Source organism: Cyprinodon variegatus, unplaced genomic scaffold, assembly GCF_000732505.1.
Source record: "Cyprinodon variegatus isolate N-32 unplaced genomic scaffold, C_variegatus-1.0 Scaffold277, whole genome shotgun sequence".
Taxonomy (NCBI): Eukaryota; Metazoa; Chordata; class Actinopteri; order Cyprinodontiformes; family Cyprinodontidae; genus Cyprinodon; species Cyprinodon variegatus.
In genome coordinates this window covers 220,094-240,287 of record NW_015150730.1, presented here as the reverse complement: position 1 = coordinate 240,287, position 20,194 = coordinate 220,094, and the positions used below count along the sequence as shown (strand labels likewise).

Below are 20,194 nucleotides of genomic sequence, written 5' to 3'. Positions count from 1 at the left end.
TTTGTTATCCCTCCCTCAGTACCCATGAAGTAGCCTTCAGCCTTAAAAAGTTTAGTGTTAAAGATTGGCTCTGTGTATGCACTTTGATGCTCCATCTCTCCGGTTCTTTTCCCTGAAGAGAGGTCACTCGGGACAAACTCTTTAAATAACACTTCATAACCCATATGTATTAAATAACCAGGAGACATGAAAAAAAAATCTGATAGAAATTGTAATCTTACTCAGATCAGAGAATTTGCTTAGACTGTACAGAAGGCAGCTTCTCACCTTTGGGCTCACCTCACAGGAAGTGGCCCCGATTAACAGTTAAAAAGGTATTTTATACATCTCCAGTCTGCCATATCACCCGATTTTACATCATACACGTTAGCAGATGATTAGACATCCATGGCTCCAGCCTTATCAAAATATTACACATCGTTCTTAGCTGAAGGACACTGCTCTCATTCCAGTTCCAAATGTTTTTCACATACAGAATGAAGATTATAACTGTTTATCCAGACAGAGGAACTGTCCTAATTAGATTAAAACATGTTCTGACATGCAACAGGCAGCCAATACCAAGGTGTAATAAACTCCCACATCTTCAATGATTATTATCCTAACATTGGTGACCCCTGCTCTAGAAATATGTAGCAGAGTAAAATACTGATTTGAAAATTGTTTTGTTGTACATCCTTAGCTTTTTATGCCAAATAGTTATACAACATTAGAGAAGCTATCCTCTGATCAAACAATTTATCCTCTGATCTTGTAAAAAAAAAATCTTGTGTGTTTGCATTTACAGAAACAGGTGGATTTTAATGTGGATTTCAGTAGCTATTCTTGCATGTTTATTCTGTGCTAGGGCCTCTTTCTGTGCCACACATGTATCTGATACAAGTGGATAATAGAACAGCGGCATGCTGACTGCTAGGGCCAAAACTGGTTATTGTTAGCATAGCATACTGATTGTTCATTTTTCTGTATTTTGTCTTTTCAAACACCACAGCAGCATTCTAAACTGTGTGTGTAAAGATTAAATAACAGACATATCTTGCTTTTTTTATTATTATTTTTATTACAGCAATCAGCAAGTTGTATATAGGCAAACATTTTGATAAAACATTAACTTTCCTACTTTGAATTCTAATTCTATGCTAAAATTGAATTAAAATAATTATTATTTAAATTATTATGAATTAAATTATTGCATGAATTAAAATAAAACAATGAAATTAAATCATATAATTTAATAATGTCTGAGACATAAATCCTACTAGAACGCCCAAAGCCTGTTGTATTGCTTTTTAATCTGTCTAGAAAATCTAAAGATACGATTAGCTATGAGCAGTTTAGAGAGTTAAGGTTTTGTATCAATCGGCTATTAAACTGTACATATTTTTATACGCCATACTCAGCATTGGCCTACAACTAATTGTATTTTTTGCTCAAGCTCTTTCTATACCTGCACTATATTTTCATGCAACTCAGAACCTGAGTAGTGGTCTTCCCTCATTAGATATTGGTATTTTTTTTAATCTTAACTGCAATATATATCCTCATGATGGATTGCTTTTGAGTCAATGAGTCAATGCAATCAGCTGGTTTTCCTTAGAAAACGTTCAATCTGATTGCACGATCTAGTTGAATTGTCTCTTTAAAGTGCCTTGAGATGACGTGTTGTGAATTGAATTTAATTAGTAGATAACAGATGGACTATAATGTATACAAAAGCAGTAAGGTAATCATAAAGAGCAGACCTCAGTCTGACTCGTTGCTTCACTTGGTAAAAGAGAAAAAAGGACAAGAGAAGACTTCAGATAACAATGGCCACTTGAGGACACTTTTACTTATATATATATACAACTTTTTTACACATACGAACCCACAGAGCATTTGCATTCCTGGAACTTAAAGTACAATTCTTTTGGTTAAGTGAGCTTCAATAATTTCATCTATTTGTCAGGCAAATAAAACAACACACAACCTTAATATGAATATTTCCAAAGATTCCAACTTAGCTTTAAAACTTGTCAACAAAGACAATTTTTTTCCCCCTCCTTTTTTTTAAAATGTTATAAACAGCATATGTTCTCTGTACATTATTTGCAAACGTATTGTAGTATGTCATGGTGTACCTTAAAGGTTTCTAAAGTTCATGTTTCACAGTCTTTATGTAGTGTTCACGATAGCAGATACAGAAGATCAGTTTTCTTATAATTATGTGGTGATTCTGCACTCTGGAGTTTTTTGAGATGCTCAGAGGTTGAGGAAAGACATCCCTTTAGTACGTTGCTGCAAATTTAAGTTTCACATGATATGCAGTGTTAGTTTTAAGCCACGCAGAGTCTTTTCCCCCAAAGTTCAAACGGTTTAAAGGGATTAAATGAACTAAATGATGTATAACTGACAACATTTTAAGGTCTGAGGTTTGGTGATTGCATGATTTAATAGCATTGAGTGAAATCACAAATTATTCTTTCTAAGATGTCCTATTACTGTAATCTTATCCCCCCATCTTCGAAATTACAATGTTTAATACCAAAACAAAAAATAAAGAAGGGAAATTAGACAGCTGACTTATTCACATTCATTCACATAGTAAAAAAATCCAGCATTGTTAGAGTTTTATTATTAAATATATCATTGCCTGGCAAAGTTTTAGATTGCCTCTTTACGATGGCTTGTTGCATCGAACCTGTTCTAATAGATGGCAAATGATTACAATTTATTTACAAAAGTCATAACAAAACCTAGTTGCATACTCACACACCCCACAGATAAATGAATAACTTTTAGAGCAACGCATAATCTGTTAAAAACAACTGCAGAAATGAAATTACCTATTGACACAAATGGCATGACCCAGTCCATTCCTTTCAGTTATTTCTGTACTTAGTGACAACTTGAGATGCATTATTACTCTGTATCATCAAGTAGAAGTCAGGAAATAGACCTTATTGATTGTCAGTAGTCTTCGTATGTTGGCATCTACAGCTTCAGGAAGTGTTAAGGTCTTTGACATTGTGTGTTTTTTTTTTCTTCTCCCCATCATTCCCAATTTTGTTGATGCAAGAAGAAAAATTAACTTTCGGTCCTGGTGCCAATGTCCATTTCTAGCACCTGTCATCCTCCTCTGTGTCACTCAGGGGGTCGCAGCCTGCAGCTGAGGCTGTCTGCATCAGGCGTTTCCTAAAATGTCCGTTGGGGACCTGCCAGCCGGTCCGCCAGCGTGGATGGGCTGAGCCAATGGTGTTTGAGCGTCCAAGGCTGCAGGCCACTGCTGCTTCAAAGGTCAACGTCTCCATGGGACCAGAGGGGTCCGGGCTGTGGTCATCCTCTTGTGAGGTCAGGAAAGGCTCTGAAGGGTAGCGTCGAGGTGGAGATGCGTTTATGTCAAGATGGCTCCGCCTCTCCCCTGTAGCTCCTTCTTGGGTCTCCCATGAAGCCTTGCCTCTCCTTGTGGACTCTGGGCTGCCTTGTTCATCATCATCGTCTCCGACGGAGACTTTTGTGCGACACACGAGTGGGGAATAGGAGATATGAGGGCGAGATCGGGTGGGCGTTTGTGAGAGAGGTCGTCGGCCACTGGGTGTGCTGGACTCTGAAGTGGAGGGCACTGGGCTGTCTGAGCTGTTACTCTGAAAGAAAAATATACAAGTACAATTATTATATTAGCTGATCTTAGCCCTTTGCTATCAATTTTCATACCTTCAAAATGTGATTTACCTCAATAAAATAATTGTGAATCGATAGTTCTGAGTTATAAAAAAACAACAACAACATACATGTGTATTTGTGACATGATGTCACATTCAACTACATTAATTTCCCAAAATAGAATCTAATAAAGACAAAGCAACACAATTTTATAGTCCTCTTTGTACAAACAAATCCAAACAAAATGGGTTAAGGTTTGTTTTTTTTGTGTGACAAAATGGATAAAATTTGATATTTTCTGCTTATTTTTGAAGGTGTATTTAGTACATAAGTAATGAGGTTAAGAGAAATCATTTGTTGCTCATAATGAGATAATTTCCAGGTTCTAACAACTTGGAAACAAAAAAAAAAAAAAAACTTTACATTTATTTGAATTATTATACATCTGAGAGAGTTAGACACTGGCAGGCATTTTGGTTATAGTTAATAGTTATAGAGTGTTTTACTTTTATTTTGTATGCAAAAATTTACTGTTCTGAGTCAGTATGCTTTTGCTTATAAATATAGCAACATGTTTCAAATAAATGCTCCTTATTCTCAGACAGACAGATAGACAGATGGATGTGGATAACAATTCAACCAAACCACACACAAGAAAGGATTTGTCTTTCTAGTGAAAGTTTAATCACCCTTAGTGTTTTAAATTTTATTTTAAGAGATGTCTCTCTCATGAAAAAAAAAAAAAAAAAAACTACGGAAAAAATGAAATTCTGACAGTTGCAGTTTATCAGTCTAGCCTTTAGCTACACTGCTCCTTGTGCGTGGAATTTTTTAAAAATAAACTGGAAATTGACTGAGTTTTTATCTTTAAATGGTTTTAAGCTGAAAGTTATTTGTGAAAAGAAAGTGAAAGAATTTGAAACAGCCTCAATGATCTGTAATTGTTTTACTTTATATGTTTTTAAATTTTTTATGTACCCGTCATTTATTTTAATGTATCTATGTTTCTTATGTAACTTTGCTGCCTCTTGGCCAGGACTCCCTTGAAAAAGAGTTTTTTAATCTCAATGGGCTTGTTTCCCTGGTTAAATAAAGGTTAAATAAATAAAATAAAATAAATATCAGTCAACAGACACATAGGGTGACTGGCATCATCCATAATGTCCAACAGGTTGCTCAGTTCTTTATTTTCTGCTGCTGTCAGTTTCATGCAAATCACAAAGCCCACCCATCAGTTAAATTTGTCCAATCTGAAGGTATCCATTTTGGATAGGAAGAAGAGAAGCCTGCCAACTGTAGATTGGTAAAACATTCACAGGAGTTTCCTGCAGCTGTTTAAAGACTGCAGCCTCCTCAGGAAGTACAGCCCGCTCTACTTTCTGCACAGATAGTTGATATGTGTTGTCCAGTTTAATTAGCTGCCTAGCCACATTCCAAGGTGTTTATAGGAGTGTACAGCAACCACTTAGCACCCTCAATTAGAACTAGCCATCATGGTCTTCCTAAAGTAATCAGAAGTGGTAACTGAAGGACAAACGTTTAAAGAAAGCTATTTTCACTATCATTAAGGTGCTTAAACGGAGAAACCACAGACATGTAAACAGCTATTAGTAAGGTAATGGCATGTCAAGTTTTTTTTAAAATTTAGACTTTAATAATTAACGAATAGACTGAAGCGAGTAGGACAATATTGGTGTGATACTGGACTGTATTTCTTTAGGGAAACAGACAGTATGTTTTAGTTTTTTCAGCCATGCTACTAAAATAATCACTGACGCCATTTAAATGTCAGCACTGTAAATTTTCAGGTTTAATATATAATACAGATACTCTTTCATACAAAGCATTATACCACCTCACTAATTGCAGAAAGGTGAAAAAAAATTACATTCATATAGAATTTTGAATCACCTAAAATCCGTATGAGTTGGTAAAAGCTTTTTTTTTTTTTTTTAAAAAGAAGAACTTAGCTTTGAGATTTATCCAGATCAAATGAAAAAATATTATACACAAACCTGTTTATCCTGAGGAAGAGCTGGGTCTACGCTGGAGGAACGTGAGGGCTGTAAGCTTCTTTCCTCTGAGTTGTCTGGAGACAAGAGGTGGCAATGCTCCTTAGATCGACCACGCTCCCTATGCTCAGATCGGGACACTGGGAGTCATAGTCGAAACACATGAAAACAAAAAAGAGGTTTAAATAATTCCCTATAATAATAATGACATGAAAACACTTATTATTAATGCACTGATACTACTTTAAATCTTGCCAAGCAACACTAAGCTTTGACTGACTGGTGAGGAACATATTTTCTAAATAGAAAAAAAGCAGAGAAATCGGTGTAGTAGAGGTGATTTTCCATCAATAAATTAGTTTTTATTTAAAAGTGGTTCAAATGTTATATTTACATGTTTTCGTATATAATAATATGGTATATGCTACTATCAAACATATAAACTAACAAGTTTTATTGTTCTTCCCATTTATCTAATTTCAGCTTATAAAGAATGCATTATTTTCATAGGGAAGGCATCTATGGCTTGATGTAGAAATGCAAACAAGAGGGTTTGTCTGGTATGAACACAAAGAGACTGTATGTTATGGAAAGTCTGAATAGCCAAATCCATATTATGTGGATTCTATTTTAAGTAAGCATTCTGTAACACTGTTAAATGAATATGCACTCTGTGGATGATTGTCAAAATATGTAAAGAATATTGAAAATCACATTCTAACTTTGATGACTTATTCTAAAAATGTTCATTTGATGATTTTTGAACATTTTGAATGATTTCTGTGGGATGTTGTGTTCCAGGGCTATAATCTGTAATCTTAGCCAACACATCAATCTGGATTTCTCCTCATGCATAGGTAGACAATTTTAACATCTGTCCAGGGACAACAGATGAAAATTGGCCTTTTGACTAATTCTGGTGCATTTGCAGGAATGCTTATTAATGTAAATTATCCCTGTCAAATAAATAAATAAATCTAAATCTAAATATTAGAGTCAAAGAACTAAATTACTAGGGAAACTGTGTTTTTTTTACTCACCATAAACTAAATATTAGCTGATTTTGAAGAGAGAACATCAAACATTTTTCTCTTAGAGTTAAGCATTCTCTGTGCTCAAATAAAGCACAGAGAATATTTGAACCAAATGTGCTGAATAAAAACATTACTGAACATTTCTTCTTAACCTAAAATATTCTTTTATTCTTGTCAATACAAGTTAATTGCTGGTTTGTTGTGGTTCAGCCACAGATGCGTAGTAAGTTCTGGTCAGTTTGTAAATGTATGTTCACCTAATATAAGTAAATGTAAATATATGTATATTCTATCATTAAATTTAAAAAGTATTACAATTATGGGGATTTCCCCCTATCTTTAGGAGTATGTATTCCTCTCTCTGTGCTAAGAATATCACATTTTTTTTAGAGCTATAATACTGGATGGATTCAAGCAAAGGCGATTGGTTTTGATTGCTAAATCAATCGTTCAAATTGATTGCTAAAGCAGGTATAGTAAAGATGACCCTCAAATAGTTACAGATTATATTTTTCCAACATATGGTTTATACTGAATCTCTCTCCATCCTCTGGCATTGTACCAAAGCCTTCTTTGTGGCAACAATGACCTTAGATTTTTTATTTTTTTTTTAATGAAAGGTTGCAATCTTTTAGAAATACTAAAATAGATGCAAAAACTGCAGCCAAAGTTGAGATTAAGATTTGAAAAATCACTTTTAAATATTTACATCTGCCCATAAATTTGCTCGGTTTGGTCATCAGAATATTATCATCATATTGAAGGCACATATGCAAAAAAAGGTGACAGCTGAACGGCAAATCCAAACCAAGTTGCACCTTCTTGAAACTTCTGCTATGTGACAACAAAAATGTTGTTTTAATATGTGAAATCCTTTGAAGATCGGCCCTTTGAATGTTCTTTATGAGTGGAAAAGCTGGATCTAATGTAGATTTTATGATGTTCTTTTGGTAAGACAAAATCCATGTTCACAACTGAGACAGGAACTTGAAACGATCAATGCAAGAAAGAAGGATATAAATTAAATGACTAACCAGCAGCCTTGTAGCTTTTGTGTCGAGGTCGGTACACTCTTTCGGGGCTTTTTTCCTCCTCCCAGAGACCATTTACACGTTGATCTGCAACCGTGGATACTGAACGCTTCATGGAGCCGCTTGTAGCCTCCCCTTCCTTTTGTGACCACAGATAGAAACAATTGTTGTTTAAGAAAATCTCAGATTCCATACAAAGGACTTAGAAAAACAGGAAATAACATGTTTTCATGCATTCATTGGTGCAGAAGTGCAGTGCATCCTTTGGTCTGGTTGTTTCTCTGCTTTTGGAATAAAAGTCATAACAAGTAGAGCTATCGACATTCATAGATGACACCCCGACAGGTCTTTGAACCTCTGACAAAGTCTGAAAGCAGCAAACTCTTCTGAATTTAAAAATAAACAAACCGTGCACATAGAGAAAAACCTGAACACTTTGGCTTAAGAGCCCATGCAGCCATCGAAGCCTGCAAGATCCAGCCAGGGAGCCATGTCAAGGAAGATTGTGTGTACCTGCGACTCTACAGCCAGACGGGGCATAGAGGAGGCCCGCACACACAGGCCTCTCCCAAGTGGAAGCTCCAATGGGGCTTCAATTCCCCAAATGCATTCGCCCACCTACGTGAGTACAGAAATCAGACAGGAGGGCAAGGAAAGACAGAGCACCGATAAGGTTTATCCCCCTCTGGTAGCACTCCCTCCAGAGGCTCAGTCCAAATGAGGGAAAAAAGGACAAACTCTTCCATGACAAATGGCCATCTCAACCACAATCCAAAATGCCTAAATATAAGCTATTTTGACCACACACAAACAGATTAACAAATAAAATAAGTTAGACTTTATTAAGGGGAGAGAGTAATGAGAAAGGGAGTCTGTAGAGGAAGAGCACAGGGAGCAGAAGAACAAGAAAGTACAGAAAAAATGTAGAGCTTTTAGTAGATGGCAGATTTATTGTTCTACCTAATGCTTAAGTCACATTTAAAAGACAAAGATCAGTGGCATTCTGGTATTAGACCAGCAGAATGAGTTTGAAGTGGAAGAAACTCACAAATAAAAAAGTATAAGTATGCCATTTCTTTCAGTTCCCTAAGTCAACACCTTTTAGAATCGTCTCTTGTTGTAATTAAATCTACTAACATTTTACACCTGCAAAAAAAAAAGCTTCTTACAAAATAAATCTGCTCATGAAAATATAGCATGCGTGAACATCAGCTCAACTCCCAGAACTTTTGTTTCACTGAAGGTTTTCTTTTATGTATTTAGGTCTTAACTTTGACTGAGTGGATTGACTCACCTAAAAATGCTTTAAACTGTTTCACAGCAGCTCTACTTAAATGTTTCCAATGCTTGTAGCTGCTTCCTAAGCATCCTGCAGTCTGGTAACAGATTCATTTCTGGATTGCCTTGTAATTTTGCTCCACCCACTCGGACGCGGTTCAGTGCCAAACATAAGAATTGCCATGGCAAGATGCTGCCGCTCCCCCTTTTTGGATGGGGATTATATGTTTGAAGTGTTCAGCATGTTCTGTACACAGGAAGTATAGAGAACATGCTGCTTTTTCCATTTGTGGCACACGTCATTCTTCTTGCTACTTCTCAATGAAAGGACACCACCAATAATTGTCCCATCAGATTCAGATTCTACTAACATAGCACTGGATCTCTGCAGCCCCTCAATCTCTACTGCGGGCCTCTTGGATGTCTCCCTAAGTGATGCCTTTCTCTCCCATCGTATCATCTCAGGTGAAAAACTAAAGTCTTGGTAGGTTTGCAGCCTGTTTAAACTTTCCTACAGCTCATCTGTGTGCAGTCTACCAAAGTCTTCACCATTTTGTGTTTATCCGTTTAAGTCCCCTAACAAACCTCTGAGAGATTAACAGCACAGCTGTATTTATTTGGTGATTGAATGACACAAAAGAGGAATCTAAAGGTGTCTTAATGACATATTGCAAAGTTTGTGATATGACAGTGTTTGGTATGGTTCAATGATTATAAATCATCTTTTAAGGCATTGCATGCTTCAGCTTGGAGGAGGAATAGTCATGCTTGATCAAGTCCTAAAGCAAGACAGCATCTGTCTAAGGGAAAGATACACTCCTCTGCACACTTACATGGAAGTACTTCAGAATAACTTGCTATTAGACTGTCAGGTAGTTTAGAGCGGTACAGCCAGACAGTAAAGACACAGCAACAAACCAACAGTGGAACAATCTGTCTCCAATATTACAACCTTCTAAGGACTAACAGTCAGGAGCACAAAAGCAGCATTGCAGAGCTCTGCCAGGCTATGAAAAATCGGTGACCAGTTATTTATATGACAAACATTTTTACTCATTATAAGAGATTGAATTATATAAAATTCTGACTTTTTGATTCTCAAAATGCAACATCTGCAGAAAATTCAATGGTAAACAAATGTGTACATTAGATTAATGTGATATGTGTGAATGCAGTCATGGTAGCTGTGTCTGTCCTCTATCTCACCACATTTTGCTGTTGACTGGCATCGATGTCTGAGCTTATGGGCTGCAAAAATAGCTCCTGGGGAGAGATAGGACTCAAAGCCACAAAGCCTCCTCTGGTTCTGTGAGGGAGACAGCAATAAAGAGAGGGAGAAAAAAAACAGTAAGAAATAAATGCAGCAATGCACCATAAATATATATGTTTTGTAAACATTTGCAGACTTACAGGGCAGAGCCCGCACTGTGAGCCATCAGTGGCAGGGGGGTGGTGTTGGACAGGATGTCCTCAGGCAGGGTGGAGGCATCCAGACGTTTAAAGATCAAGTTGCTCTTCTGAAACAAGACAAAATAATACATACAGCACATAAAATACACATCTAAACCTCAGGGTAGATTTTTTTTTTGATCTTTAGAAAACCATGGATAAAATAGTCTCTAACTTTTAAGGCGATATAATTTTGAGTGGATTCCATTTAATTTTATTTCTATTTAATCAGTTAGGTTTATTTTCCTCTTTCTTCTCATATCTTTTTTTTTTCTTGAGTAGAATACATCTGCTTAAAATGGGTAGAAAATAATGAAAAGATAACATTTTCAAGTTTTTTCTTTATTAACAGAGCTATGGACATGTTGACCATTTGAAATGTATTTGTAGAACAATGACACCAAGGAATGGACTTTTCTGCCAAATGTCTGACATTGTATCAGACTAGGAATCCCTTGTTTAAGGTCTGTGATGAAAACCACAACTATCTGTTTTTGTTAAATGCCAGAAAATTAACAGAAAGTGATACTAAATAGAAATAAGTGTGGACAAACACGTTTGGCTCATCCTGAATATCAACCTGTTCATATGCAAAGTATAAACTGCATGGAAATGCCCATCTGTCATTTTGTGCATCAACACCAGAACAAAGACAAAATCATAGGGAAGATTCTGTTTGAAGCTGGTCAGATAATGTCATTATTAATCAAAATGAAAACCCAGTCAGAGAAGAGCAAGCAGGCCTATTCTTCCAAAACCTCAAAAGTCAGATTAAAATACGAAAATGTACCAAGGATCAGAGACAGTTCCTATCATCCGATGGCCTGAAATATGATGTGTGGCCTCAGTTACCATTAATAGAAAAAGGGGGAAGCTTAAAGGGCTCGATACCATCAATGAAGTACAGGACTGGGAACATGTTGGGGGGGTTTCATTTGAGAGGGAAAATAATACCATGAGGGAAATTTTAAAAAATCAGCACAAGACATCACCCATGAAGTTTAAGCTTTGGAAAAAATAAGTTAAATGGACCTGAAGCAGGACACCAAATAAGTCACAAAATGGTCAGTGTTTAGAGTGATCATCACACAGCACTGAATAGGGGTCTGAGAAAAACATATGGATGTATAGTTATATTTAATACACTAATAAACTAGAATATGCAAGGCTTGTTTTTTATTTTTATTTTTTTTAATGTACCATTCAAAAATTAACAACCTTTAGGCATTCAATGTACTTTTAAACTACTGAATTGAAGAGATGTTTTTGGTCTGATGTCATTCTTATCTTAGATATTGTGCTTTTAAAAGCAGTAAGCAGATCAATGATGACAAATAACAGTACATCAATAAAAAAGATCATTTGTTGTGTAATTAATCAATCAAATTTGTTTTAGTTACTGAATTGTTTAATTATAATAACTTTTCAATACTGGTTACGGTGTCCTTATTCACCTGATAACTTGTAGCCATTATACCCAAAATAGATGGATAGGTATATGGAAACTCTAAGAATGAATAGGTTCAGATGAAAGGAAACTAGGAAAGAGGGAAGGGCACAATAAAGAAAGGAGAATTCAATGAATAGGAAGACAGGAAGAAGTAAAGGAAGGCATATGGAGATAATCCTTGAAAGTACAAATAATTTTTGAAATTTGATTTTTATTTGAATTTTCTTCACTGTATGAACACCAGGTGAATAATCTATCTAGCAATATGAAATAAAAACAACAAAGGAAAAGTTTTAACAAAAAAAAAAAAAAAATCACTCTTTCAAAAGGAGATGCAACCGAGCTCATAGAAACATGCTGTGCTGACCTGGGCTTCCAGCTGTTGCCTGAGTTTCTTTGCTTTGTTCTGTTTGAAGTAGTCCATTATCATCATTGAAGCGTAGATCTTTCCTACTGTCATGTCGGTATCTGTAGGAGCAGCGGATACACTTCATTAAGTCTCACCCATGGTCTCTCAGCAGCAGAATGAAAAATTCCTTTTCAGGTAGAGCCTGACCTTTGTTGATGGGTACCAGTAGGTCCAAGGTCTTCTGCGGCAGATACGGCCAAATTATACTGATCTCCTTCTGCAGCTCAGCATCTAAAGCAATACGGTCCTCACCGCCTGGAACAAATATACACTTTTTAATTTGTAATATTTATTCTATTCATATCTGACATTTTACTTTTTTGACTGTAAATACACATGACTCTGACCTCGAGCTATCTTTATGTCTAAAGCTGTGCGGATGAGTGACATTAGAGTGGAGGTAAAGTGGACGGTCATGTCCTCATCAACAGGCATATTCATCAACACCAACCTCTGAAGAAAACAAACACAAAAACAAAGTTACTCTGCAAAACCTAACCATGAGATTAAGAAAATAGTCAGATTTCTTGTTACTTTAAATTAAAAAAATAAAAAAAGTTTAGATTTACTCTTTATATTACTTTTTACACTATTTGTCACTTAGCTTTTCCTCTCTTCAAATAAAAGTAGTGATCACTTTTTTATTACCTTGTAGGCAATCTTAGCCGGACATTTTTTACCCAAGCCGAGAGGCGGAGACATGTGGGTCAACATCTCGTACATAGCTGTGTAATGAATCCGGCCACTTGAGGAAACATAGAGTAGGGAGAGCAGAAAGTGGACAGTTTAATGAAAAGCAGAAAGTTTATTTTCCCTTAAAAAGGTTATTTTAGGTGGGTACTGAACAACCCCAATCTATCATTACAACCCTTAAAGCTTTTCTCATCTTTCAACCCTATAATACTTTTTTTTCGAGATAGAACCACGTTATGTAGAAAATGATTGTAAATTGGGAGGAAAGTGATAGATGGTTTTAAAATTCTTGTCCAAATCAAAATCTAAAAAGTTTGGAATGCTGTTTCTTTTAGGCCCTCATGAGTCAATACTCTGTAAAGCCGCCTTACTGTATGCTGCAGCAACAGCTACAAATCTGCACCATTATTTCCTGATCTACAGTATTCACATTTACTTCCACATACACTTCCACTGATAACAGCTCACATTCAGACAGACTGGTAGCATGACTGGATTTTATTTGCTGTAGATTTGGGTATAGGCCAACTAAGATATATGTTTCGATTCATATTATCTACGGTAGCTCTTACTCTACGTTTGATCCATTCTTTCAGAAATCAGCTGGTTGACAACAAACACATCCTTGCTTCCACTACAAACAAACTACTGGATGTTTTGATGATAGTTGCATCAAAAGTTTTCATCTGATTTATTACAAACATTTTAACCAACCTTGTGGAAAAAGGCTTCAACAAAACTAAAACAAATACTCTTATAATCAAAGCGGTTTAGGTTAAATTGTGATTATGGAACAGTCAAAGTACTAACCATTAAAAAACAGGGTTCATTTTCAAAGTTTGTAATACAGCTCTCCGCAAGTGTATTTCTAACCAGTCCGTGTTGCTTGTCTTTATTTTTGTTCAGTGTTATTCTCTAACAAGCAGGCCATGGGACAATTCAGTTGCTTTTATTATCCACATTACTCTCCCAATTAAATACATTTAAGTCTGTGGTTGTATTGTGAAAAAATTTGAAAAAATTTGAGGGATATGAATTCATCTTCAAAGCCAAAATCAGAATGCAGAGCAGTGTATTCTAAAGCTGTAACATTTCACGCTCTTTGGCTGCCCTCTGCTGGATACAGTTGGAAAATTGACTTTGATGTGGCGCACATAGTAAACTATGAGAGAGTAGTGTAAATGAGGTCAGTTCTCACCATGCCAGTCTATCATACTCGCCCCATATTCTGACAAACTCATCCAGGTGGTGAGGGCCCAGGATAGAGGAGTCTCGTGTCAGGTACTCAAAGTTATCCATAATAACAGCCACAAACAGATTCAGCATCTAAAAAAAGACATAAGAACAAAGATCTGGGATAAACATGTCATTTAAAAGGGATAAATTGAGTTAAAACAAAACAACATTTTATTTTTTTTATTCTTATTATTTGTTGAATCTGACCAGAAAAGAGCTGAAGAAGATGAAGGAGACAAAGTAGCAGTAGGCGAAGTCGGTCCCACACCCGCCCTCATGGTCTGGAGACATGGTGAGGGGGGCAATGGAGGGGTCTGGTTCACACTCCTGTCCAGACAGACAGGAGAGCATAATCTCCTGCCAGGATTCCCCTGTTGCACTCCTGGTATTTAAAACATAAGCAGCATTAAACAGACTATCCATCATTTAGACAAGTTGCATCTCCTATACAAGAATATATCCATCTAAAAAACAATGTTTGCACTTGATCCAACAGCAGAGGAGACTGAAACGTTTCCTTAACAAAAAGCAGCTTTGGGCAGTTGGCCTTCTTGGTGAGAACATCACACACCTGGGGAATAAGTACCTGAGCATCACACAGAACTCAGGGACGTCTCATAACTAAAAACCTTCTATAAAACAGAGAAAAATGGCTCCTGGATAATACTAATATAATTCACATTAATGTATTTCACTAACTATGTGTTCTGTGTACTGTATATACTGCCTATTTAATTTTAATAAAAACACTATGTATATATTTTTCTACAATAAGATTTTACTAACAAGTGTTTGTAATGTACTTTACTTTTCCACTAACTGTTCATTTTAACATATCTTGTCTTTCATGCTTTTACACTAACCTGTCATGGGGCTTGAGATGAAAATTAGCCTGTGTGCTACAGGCATATGTACACATGGAACCTTGCTGTGAGCATTTCTATGTATATGCATTGTCCCATTGTAAATAAAGCAACATATAAATCAGTAGCTTAAACTGACATATTGAAGAAGCGATTTTCCTTATATTTCTTGGTACAGTTCACCTGAACAGAAGCATCAGTGCACTGAAAAAGGTCTTAAAATTGTTGTGCTGATTGATGTGACTCTCGTCATTCAGCTTGATGTTTCCAAACACCTACAGAAAACACAGGAAGTCAGCTTTTTACACAGGATACAGACCTTAGTTTCATATCAAAATATTCACCAGAAAGAAAAAAAACAAACAAATACATCTGTACAGTACAATATAATCACTAGGATTAATTTATACACGTGGACAAAACTTTTGCTACTCCTCAACCGGGGTAACAGAAATTAAGTCAAACAATTTGAACCAAGGTTTAACCGCATGGTTTTAAACTCATGAAAGAAACCTAGACAAAAAATAAGATATCCCTAGAAAAGATAAAAAATAATGTGACCAAAGGGACATGTTAAATCAGTGTGTCCCATAATTAGGATTGCAGGTATCTACAATCTTGTAATCAGTCATTGGGCCTATATGTAGGGCTAAAGGTACTCATTGTGCTGTTTGGTGATATGGTGTGTACCACACTCAACATGGACCAGGGGAAGCAAGGGAAAGAGCTTGATATGCCTGTGACTACAGTTGAGTCTGATACACACCACTTTGGGTCCCTGAGCAAGACTCTTAACCTCACATTGTTCCGTGTGCATCGCGCAGTGGCAGCCCACTGCTCCCCAAGGGCATGGAATAGGTAACTGGTGGTTAGGGCATTGTGCTTTGGTCCCAGAGGTTCTGAATTCCAGCCCCACTCCCACAGACTGCCACTCTGGGTCCTTGAGCAAGATCCTTAACCCCAGTTATGCACTCAATCCCCACTGGTGGAGTGCATAACTACAGTTAGCAATATAATCTGTGATGTTTGCAATTGTTTTTCTTGTTTCTTTTGTTAGATTTAAGTTCATTTAAAAATGTTTTTGATTGGTTCATGATTTGCCCTATTTCATGGGCAATGTCTGATTTTCATTTGTTCATCTTCATAGAACTTTTATTGATTATTACTTTTGTCAATTTAAGTTATTTCTGTGACTATTGTGAGGTTTTCTTTCATTAAACGAAGGTAACCAAATATTTTTTGTCCACGTGTGTCAAGGAATTTCTTGGCAAACATCCATTTACAAGGGATATTTAAAAGAAAAAATTTTTATGCTGATAGAGATTATTTTAAGATTTTTGACAATTATTTAAACACTAAGAAAAATAATACCTGCATTCCGATTATGGCATATATGAAGAAAAGCATGGCGATAAGTAGGCAGACATAGGGTAGAGCCTGTCAGAGAAGAAAAAAATAGCAAGTTCATATTAATGATAGGAAAACGTAACCCTTTCTCCCCATTAATAAATTGATAATCTAACTAAAAAAAAAAAGAGGATAAACTACAGACCTTGAACGATTGTACAAATGTCCAAAGCAGAATGCGGATGGTGTATCCCTGTCTCAGCAGCTTGATCAACCTGGCTGCCCGGAAAAGCTTGAGAAAACTCATGTTGATGGTGTTCACCGACTAGGAGGGAGAGTTGATTAGTGGAAGAGTAACACAGCCAGAGAGGGAAAAAGTGACAGCCAGGCAGGAATGACAGAGTGTAAATGATGGTTTGCACAAGTAAAGACAACATGACTTAAATCTAGAGCGGGGTCAGTGACCGTCGCACAAAGCTCAGGAATTTGATACTCCATTGAACACTGCCAATTCTTTTATCTATTTTTAGGTGGCAACATTTAACATTCGGACCACATCTTACCTGCAAGTCCACAATTATTTCTGTGATACTGCCAAGAACAGTAATAAAATCAAAAATATTCCAAGTGTCTCGAAAGTAGTTCTGCAGACAAAAAATAATGTGAAATATGTAAGATTTTTAAAATGTATTGGGGAAAAAAGAAAGTAAAATTTCTCACAGCTTTGCTACAAGCATTCATACTTACCACAAACCCAAAAGCCAAGATCTTCAGTATACACTCCATGGAGAATAGCACAGTGAAGGCTGTGTTGAGGTGCTTCAGGACAGCATCATAAGCCGTTGGGGCTGAGTGATACTAAAATAGAAATAAATTATATTATTATCTTAAAGGATTAGGTTATACATATATATTTATTACTGATAAAATGGTTTACCTTCATCATAAGAACAACTGTGTTCAGGGCGATCATGACAAGAACTGTGTACTCAAAAGAAGGCGATGCCACAAAGTGCCAGAGTCTGTACTGGAAGGTTTGTCTGTTCTGAGGCATGTAGCGGGTCATCGGCTTGGCGCTGATGGCAAAGTCAATGCAGGCCCTCTGATGGGGAGAAATTTAACAGTATAAAGAACAATTATGCCTTTAACGACACTGACAAACGTTGTTCATACCTCATTCTTCTCCAGGCTGCACTCTTGAATCATCTTATCACCCTGTTCTTGGAAAGTGATGATGATAAGAGCCACAAAGATGTTGACGAAGAAGAATGGAAAAACCACAAAGTAGACCACATAGAAGACGGACATTTCCATCCGGTTCCCACGGCTCGGCCCCATGTTCTCCTCTGTGACATCGGTGGAGTGCTGAAGGACCCTGGATCATAAAAAAGAGACAATTATCTTTTTGCATTTCCTGTTTCTACTTTTGAACAGTAAAATATCTACAGTGATATTCTTGAGTTCACTCAGGCTAATGCAAAAAAACAACAAATAAAGAGCAGACACTGAAAATTCTAAAAATGATTTAGAATAAGTCTTTCCCCTCGTGTATTTTATTTTGGTTATGTTACATATTTCACAAGGACACTGAAAAACAAGTGTTAGGTTGTAGTTCTCAATAGCAAAGAGGTAGAATGCTCTGTTGGGCTCACGGGTTAGTCTCTGTGTATTTAACAAGAGATGGTAGAATGAAGCATGAGATGACAGGTGAATCATTAAAGCAGTTGCTGCTTTAATGGTGAAGAAAGAGCTGATCCAAAGCACTGATCCTTTTACAGCACACCCCTCACCTATGAGCATTGCATATTAATATTTAGAAAAACATTAGGATGGAAACAGATGAAATCCCATTTTTCTGTAAGGGTGGATGGGCTCAACCCAGTCTCAGATACAGAGGGAGGAGTATAGCAGATAAATAAAGAAAGACTACTTAGAATGGGGGCATTTTAAAGTCTGTTTTCTTTGCTCTTTCAGAGCTTTAACAGTGAGCATGTTGTCTCAAATGCTACAATTAGCACGTGAACTTACTGAGGCCACCCTTCTCCAGTTGACACAGTAAAAAGCGTGAGCAGGGCCCAGCAGACATTGTCGTAGTGAAACTCGTGTCTTCTCCACTCTCTTCTTTTGACCTCCTTTTTGTCTCTGCTGTAGTCAATGTAAAAGCCTCTGCAGGGAACAGAACAGACTGAAGGTCATCTTTTCACTTTATTCACTTATCACATCTGCAGCTTAATGAACACTACTGAAGGTTTGGTTATATGTGAATACTAAGCGTGAATTCTAATAGAGGGATTTATATCACATTGTGGATAAATTGGGTAAAATTTATTATTAATATTGGGTAAAATTTGAATTATTGGTAAGAGCTTTTAAGGAACATGATATAAAGGGTTAAGCCCTTTTAGAAGTTTGGAGTTTCTGTTCAGAAAAATGTAGGTGGCCATTTCTGCAAGCAAGAAATATTGATGTAGTGAAATATTGATCACTACATCTGCATTCAGTTACAGCCATTTTTTATGTATAAATACTGTAAGTTAAACTTCCAATTGCGAACAGATTTTTTTTTAAAATCACTGTAAGATGTTTTACCACAAAATTGTAACAAGCTTTGGCAGCTTTAAATAGAATACATATTTTAAAGACCGGTGCTCTCCTAAAACCCTAACTGATTTTGCTCTGTAATTCTGCATTATGCAAACCTCACAGTATTCCTGTAATAGGCTTTCTTTAGGATACATACCCAATATTCAAAGACAAGAATGGTATGACTTCATTTAACAGGAATGTGAACAAACAATTTCCAAAATGTTAAACATTTTTTTTGCTCTAACCCATTTATGATAGTAACATAAAGAAATAACATTGTCTCTTAATTTTCAGGTTGTATGTTAACAATTCCCCTGTTATACAGCATGTAGAATATGCTTATCCAGCCTGACAACATGTAGGAGGATTCTGTTGATATATACAGTGCATACCAAACACTAATCTGAGTATAAGAGAATAGTTTAGACGCTTATTTACCGACATTCCTTTTCTGTTTTCATGGAGCTGTCAGTGCAGAAGAAGAACTTCCCCTTAAAGAGCTGGACCGCGATGACAGCAAAGATGAACATAAAGAGCTGATACACAATGAGGATGTTAAAGACATTCTTTAGAGATGTGACCACACAGTCAAAAACCGCCTGTGGAGAAGAAAAAGAAGAGGGTGGTAAAGCAAATACAATCTCCAAAGAGCCTGCAAAGCAACAGCAAGTTTTTATTAGCTTCATCAGACCTTGAGTTTAGGGAGCCTCTTGATGGTTTTAAGAGGCCGCAGAACTCTCAAAACTCGGAGGGACTTTATTGTTTTGATGTCTCTGCCTTTGTTGTTTCTGTTGACATTGAAATAAAGTACTGAGAATTGCAGCTCTGCAGGTGAACTCGAACACAAAGACATGGCATAAATCGAACACAGTGAGAGAAAATGTCAGTGAACTAAGAGAAAGAAACATACAATGTAGTAAAGAACTTTACATTTGTGACAGTTAGATACTGGCAGGTATTAGGTGTGAAGTTTAAAGCGTTTTAATATTATCCTTTATAGGAAATATACTGTTCTGAGGGATTTCCATTAGTAATATGTCAATGTGCTTTTGCTCATAAAATGAAGAGCAACATGTAATAAACTGAGTTGACAATGTTTTTTTTTTACAGACAGACAGACAGACAGACAGACAGACAGACAGACAGACAGACAGACAGACAGAC

The 20,194-nt window shown here is 36.5% G+C and overlaps 1 protein-coding gene across 6 annotated transcripts in view; it reads right to left on the bottom strand.

Annotated features, from left to right (window-relative positions):
• Window positions 1–1,826: 1,826 nt before the first annotated feature.
• LOC107090032 (voltage-dependent R-type calcium channel subunit alpha-1E-like) overlaps window positions 1,827–20,194 on the bottom strand; it is an 83,792-nt gene continuing 65,424 nt past the window's right edge. For all 6 annotated transcript variants that reach the window (XM_015383173.1, XM_015383174.1, XM_015383175.1 and 3 more), the window contains 21 exons: window positions 19,722–19,818; window positions 19,469–19,629; window positions 18,473–18,610; window positions 17,618–17,819; window positions 17,382–17,546; window positions 17,192–17,302; window positions 17,008–17,088; window positions 16,650–16,769; window positions 16,469–16,534; window positions 15,281–15,372; window positions 14,442–14,616; window positions 14,197–14,324; window positions 12,954–13,050; window positions 12,653–12,758; window positions 12,453–12,560; window positions 12,264–12,364; window positions 10,408–10,514; window positions 10,204–10,303; window positions 7,723–7,858; window positions 5,658–5,794; window positions 1,827–3,623 (listed from right to left, as the gene is read on the bottom strand). In XM_015383173.1, coding sequence (XP_015238659.1) covers window positions 3,099–3,623; window positions 5,658–5,794; window positions 7,723–7,858; window positions 10,204–10,303; window positions 10,408–10,514; window positions 12,264–12,364; window positions 12,453–12,560; window positions 12,653–12,758; window positions 12,954–13,050; window positions 14,197–14,324; window positions 14,442–14,616; window positions 15,281–15,372; window positions 16,469–16,534; window positions 16,650–16,769; window positions 17,008–17,088; window positions 17,192–17,302; window positions 17,382–17,546; window positions 17,618–17,819; window positions 18,473–18,610; window positions 19,469–19,629; window positions 19,722–19,818 — 2,953 coding nt within the window. In that variant the 3' untranslated portion in view covers window positions 1,827–3,098. The remainder of the gene's footprint in view (window positions 3,624–5,657; window positions 5,795–7,722; window positions 7,859–10,203; window positions 10,304–10,407; window positions 10,515–12,263; window positions 12,365–12,452; window positions 12,561–12,652; window positions 12,759–12,953; window positions 13,051–14,196; window positions 14,325–14,441; window positions 14,617–15,280; window positions 15,373–16,468; window positions 16,535–16,649; window positions 16,770–17,007; window positions 17,089–17,191; window positions 17,303–17,381; window positions 17,547–17,617; window positions 17,820–18,472; window positions 18,611–19,468; window positions 19,630–19,721; window positions 19,819–20,194) is intronic.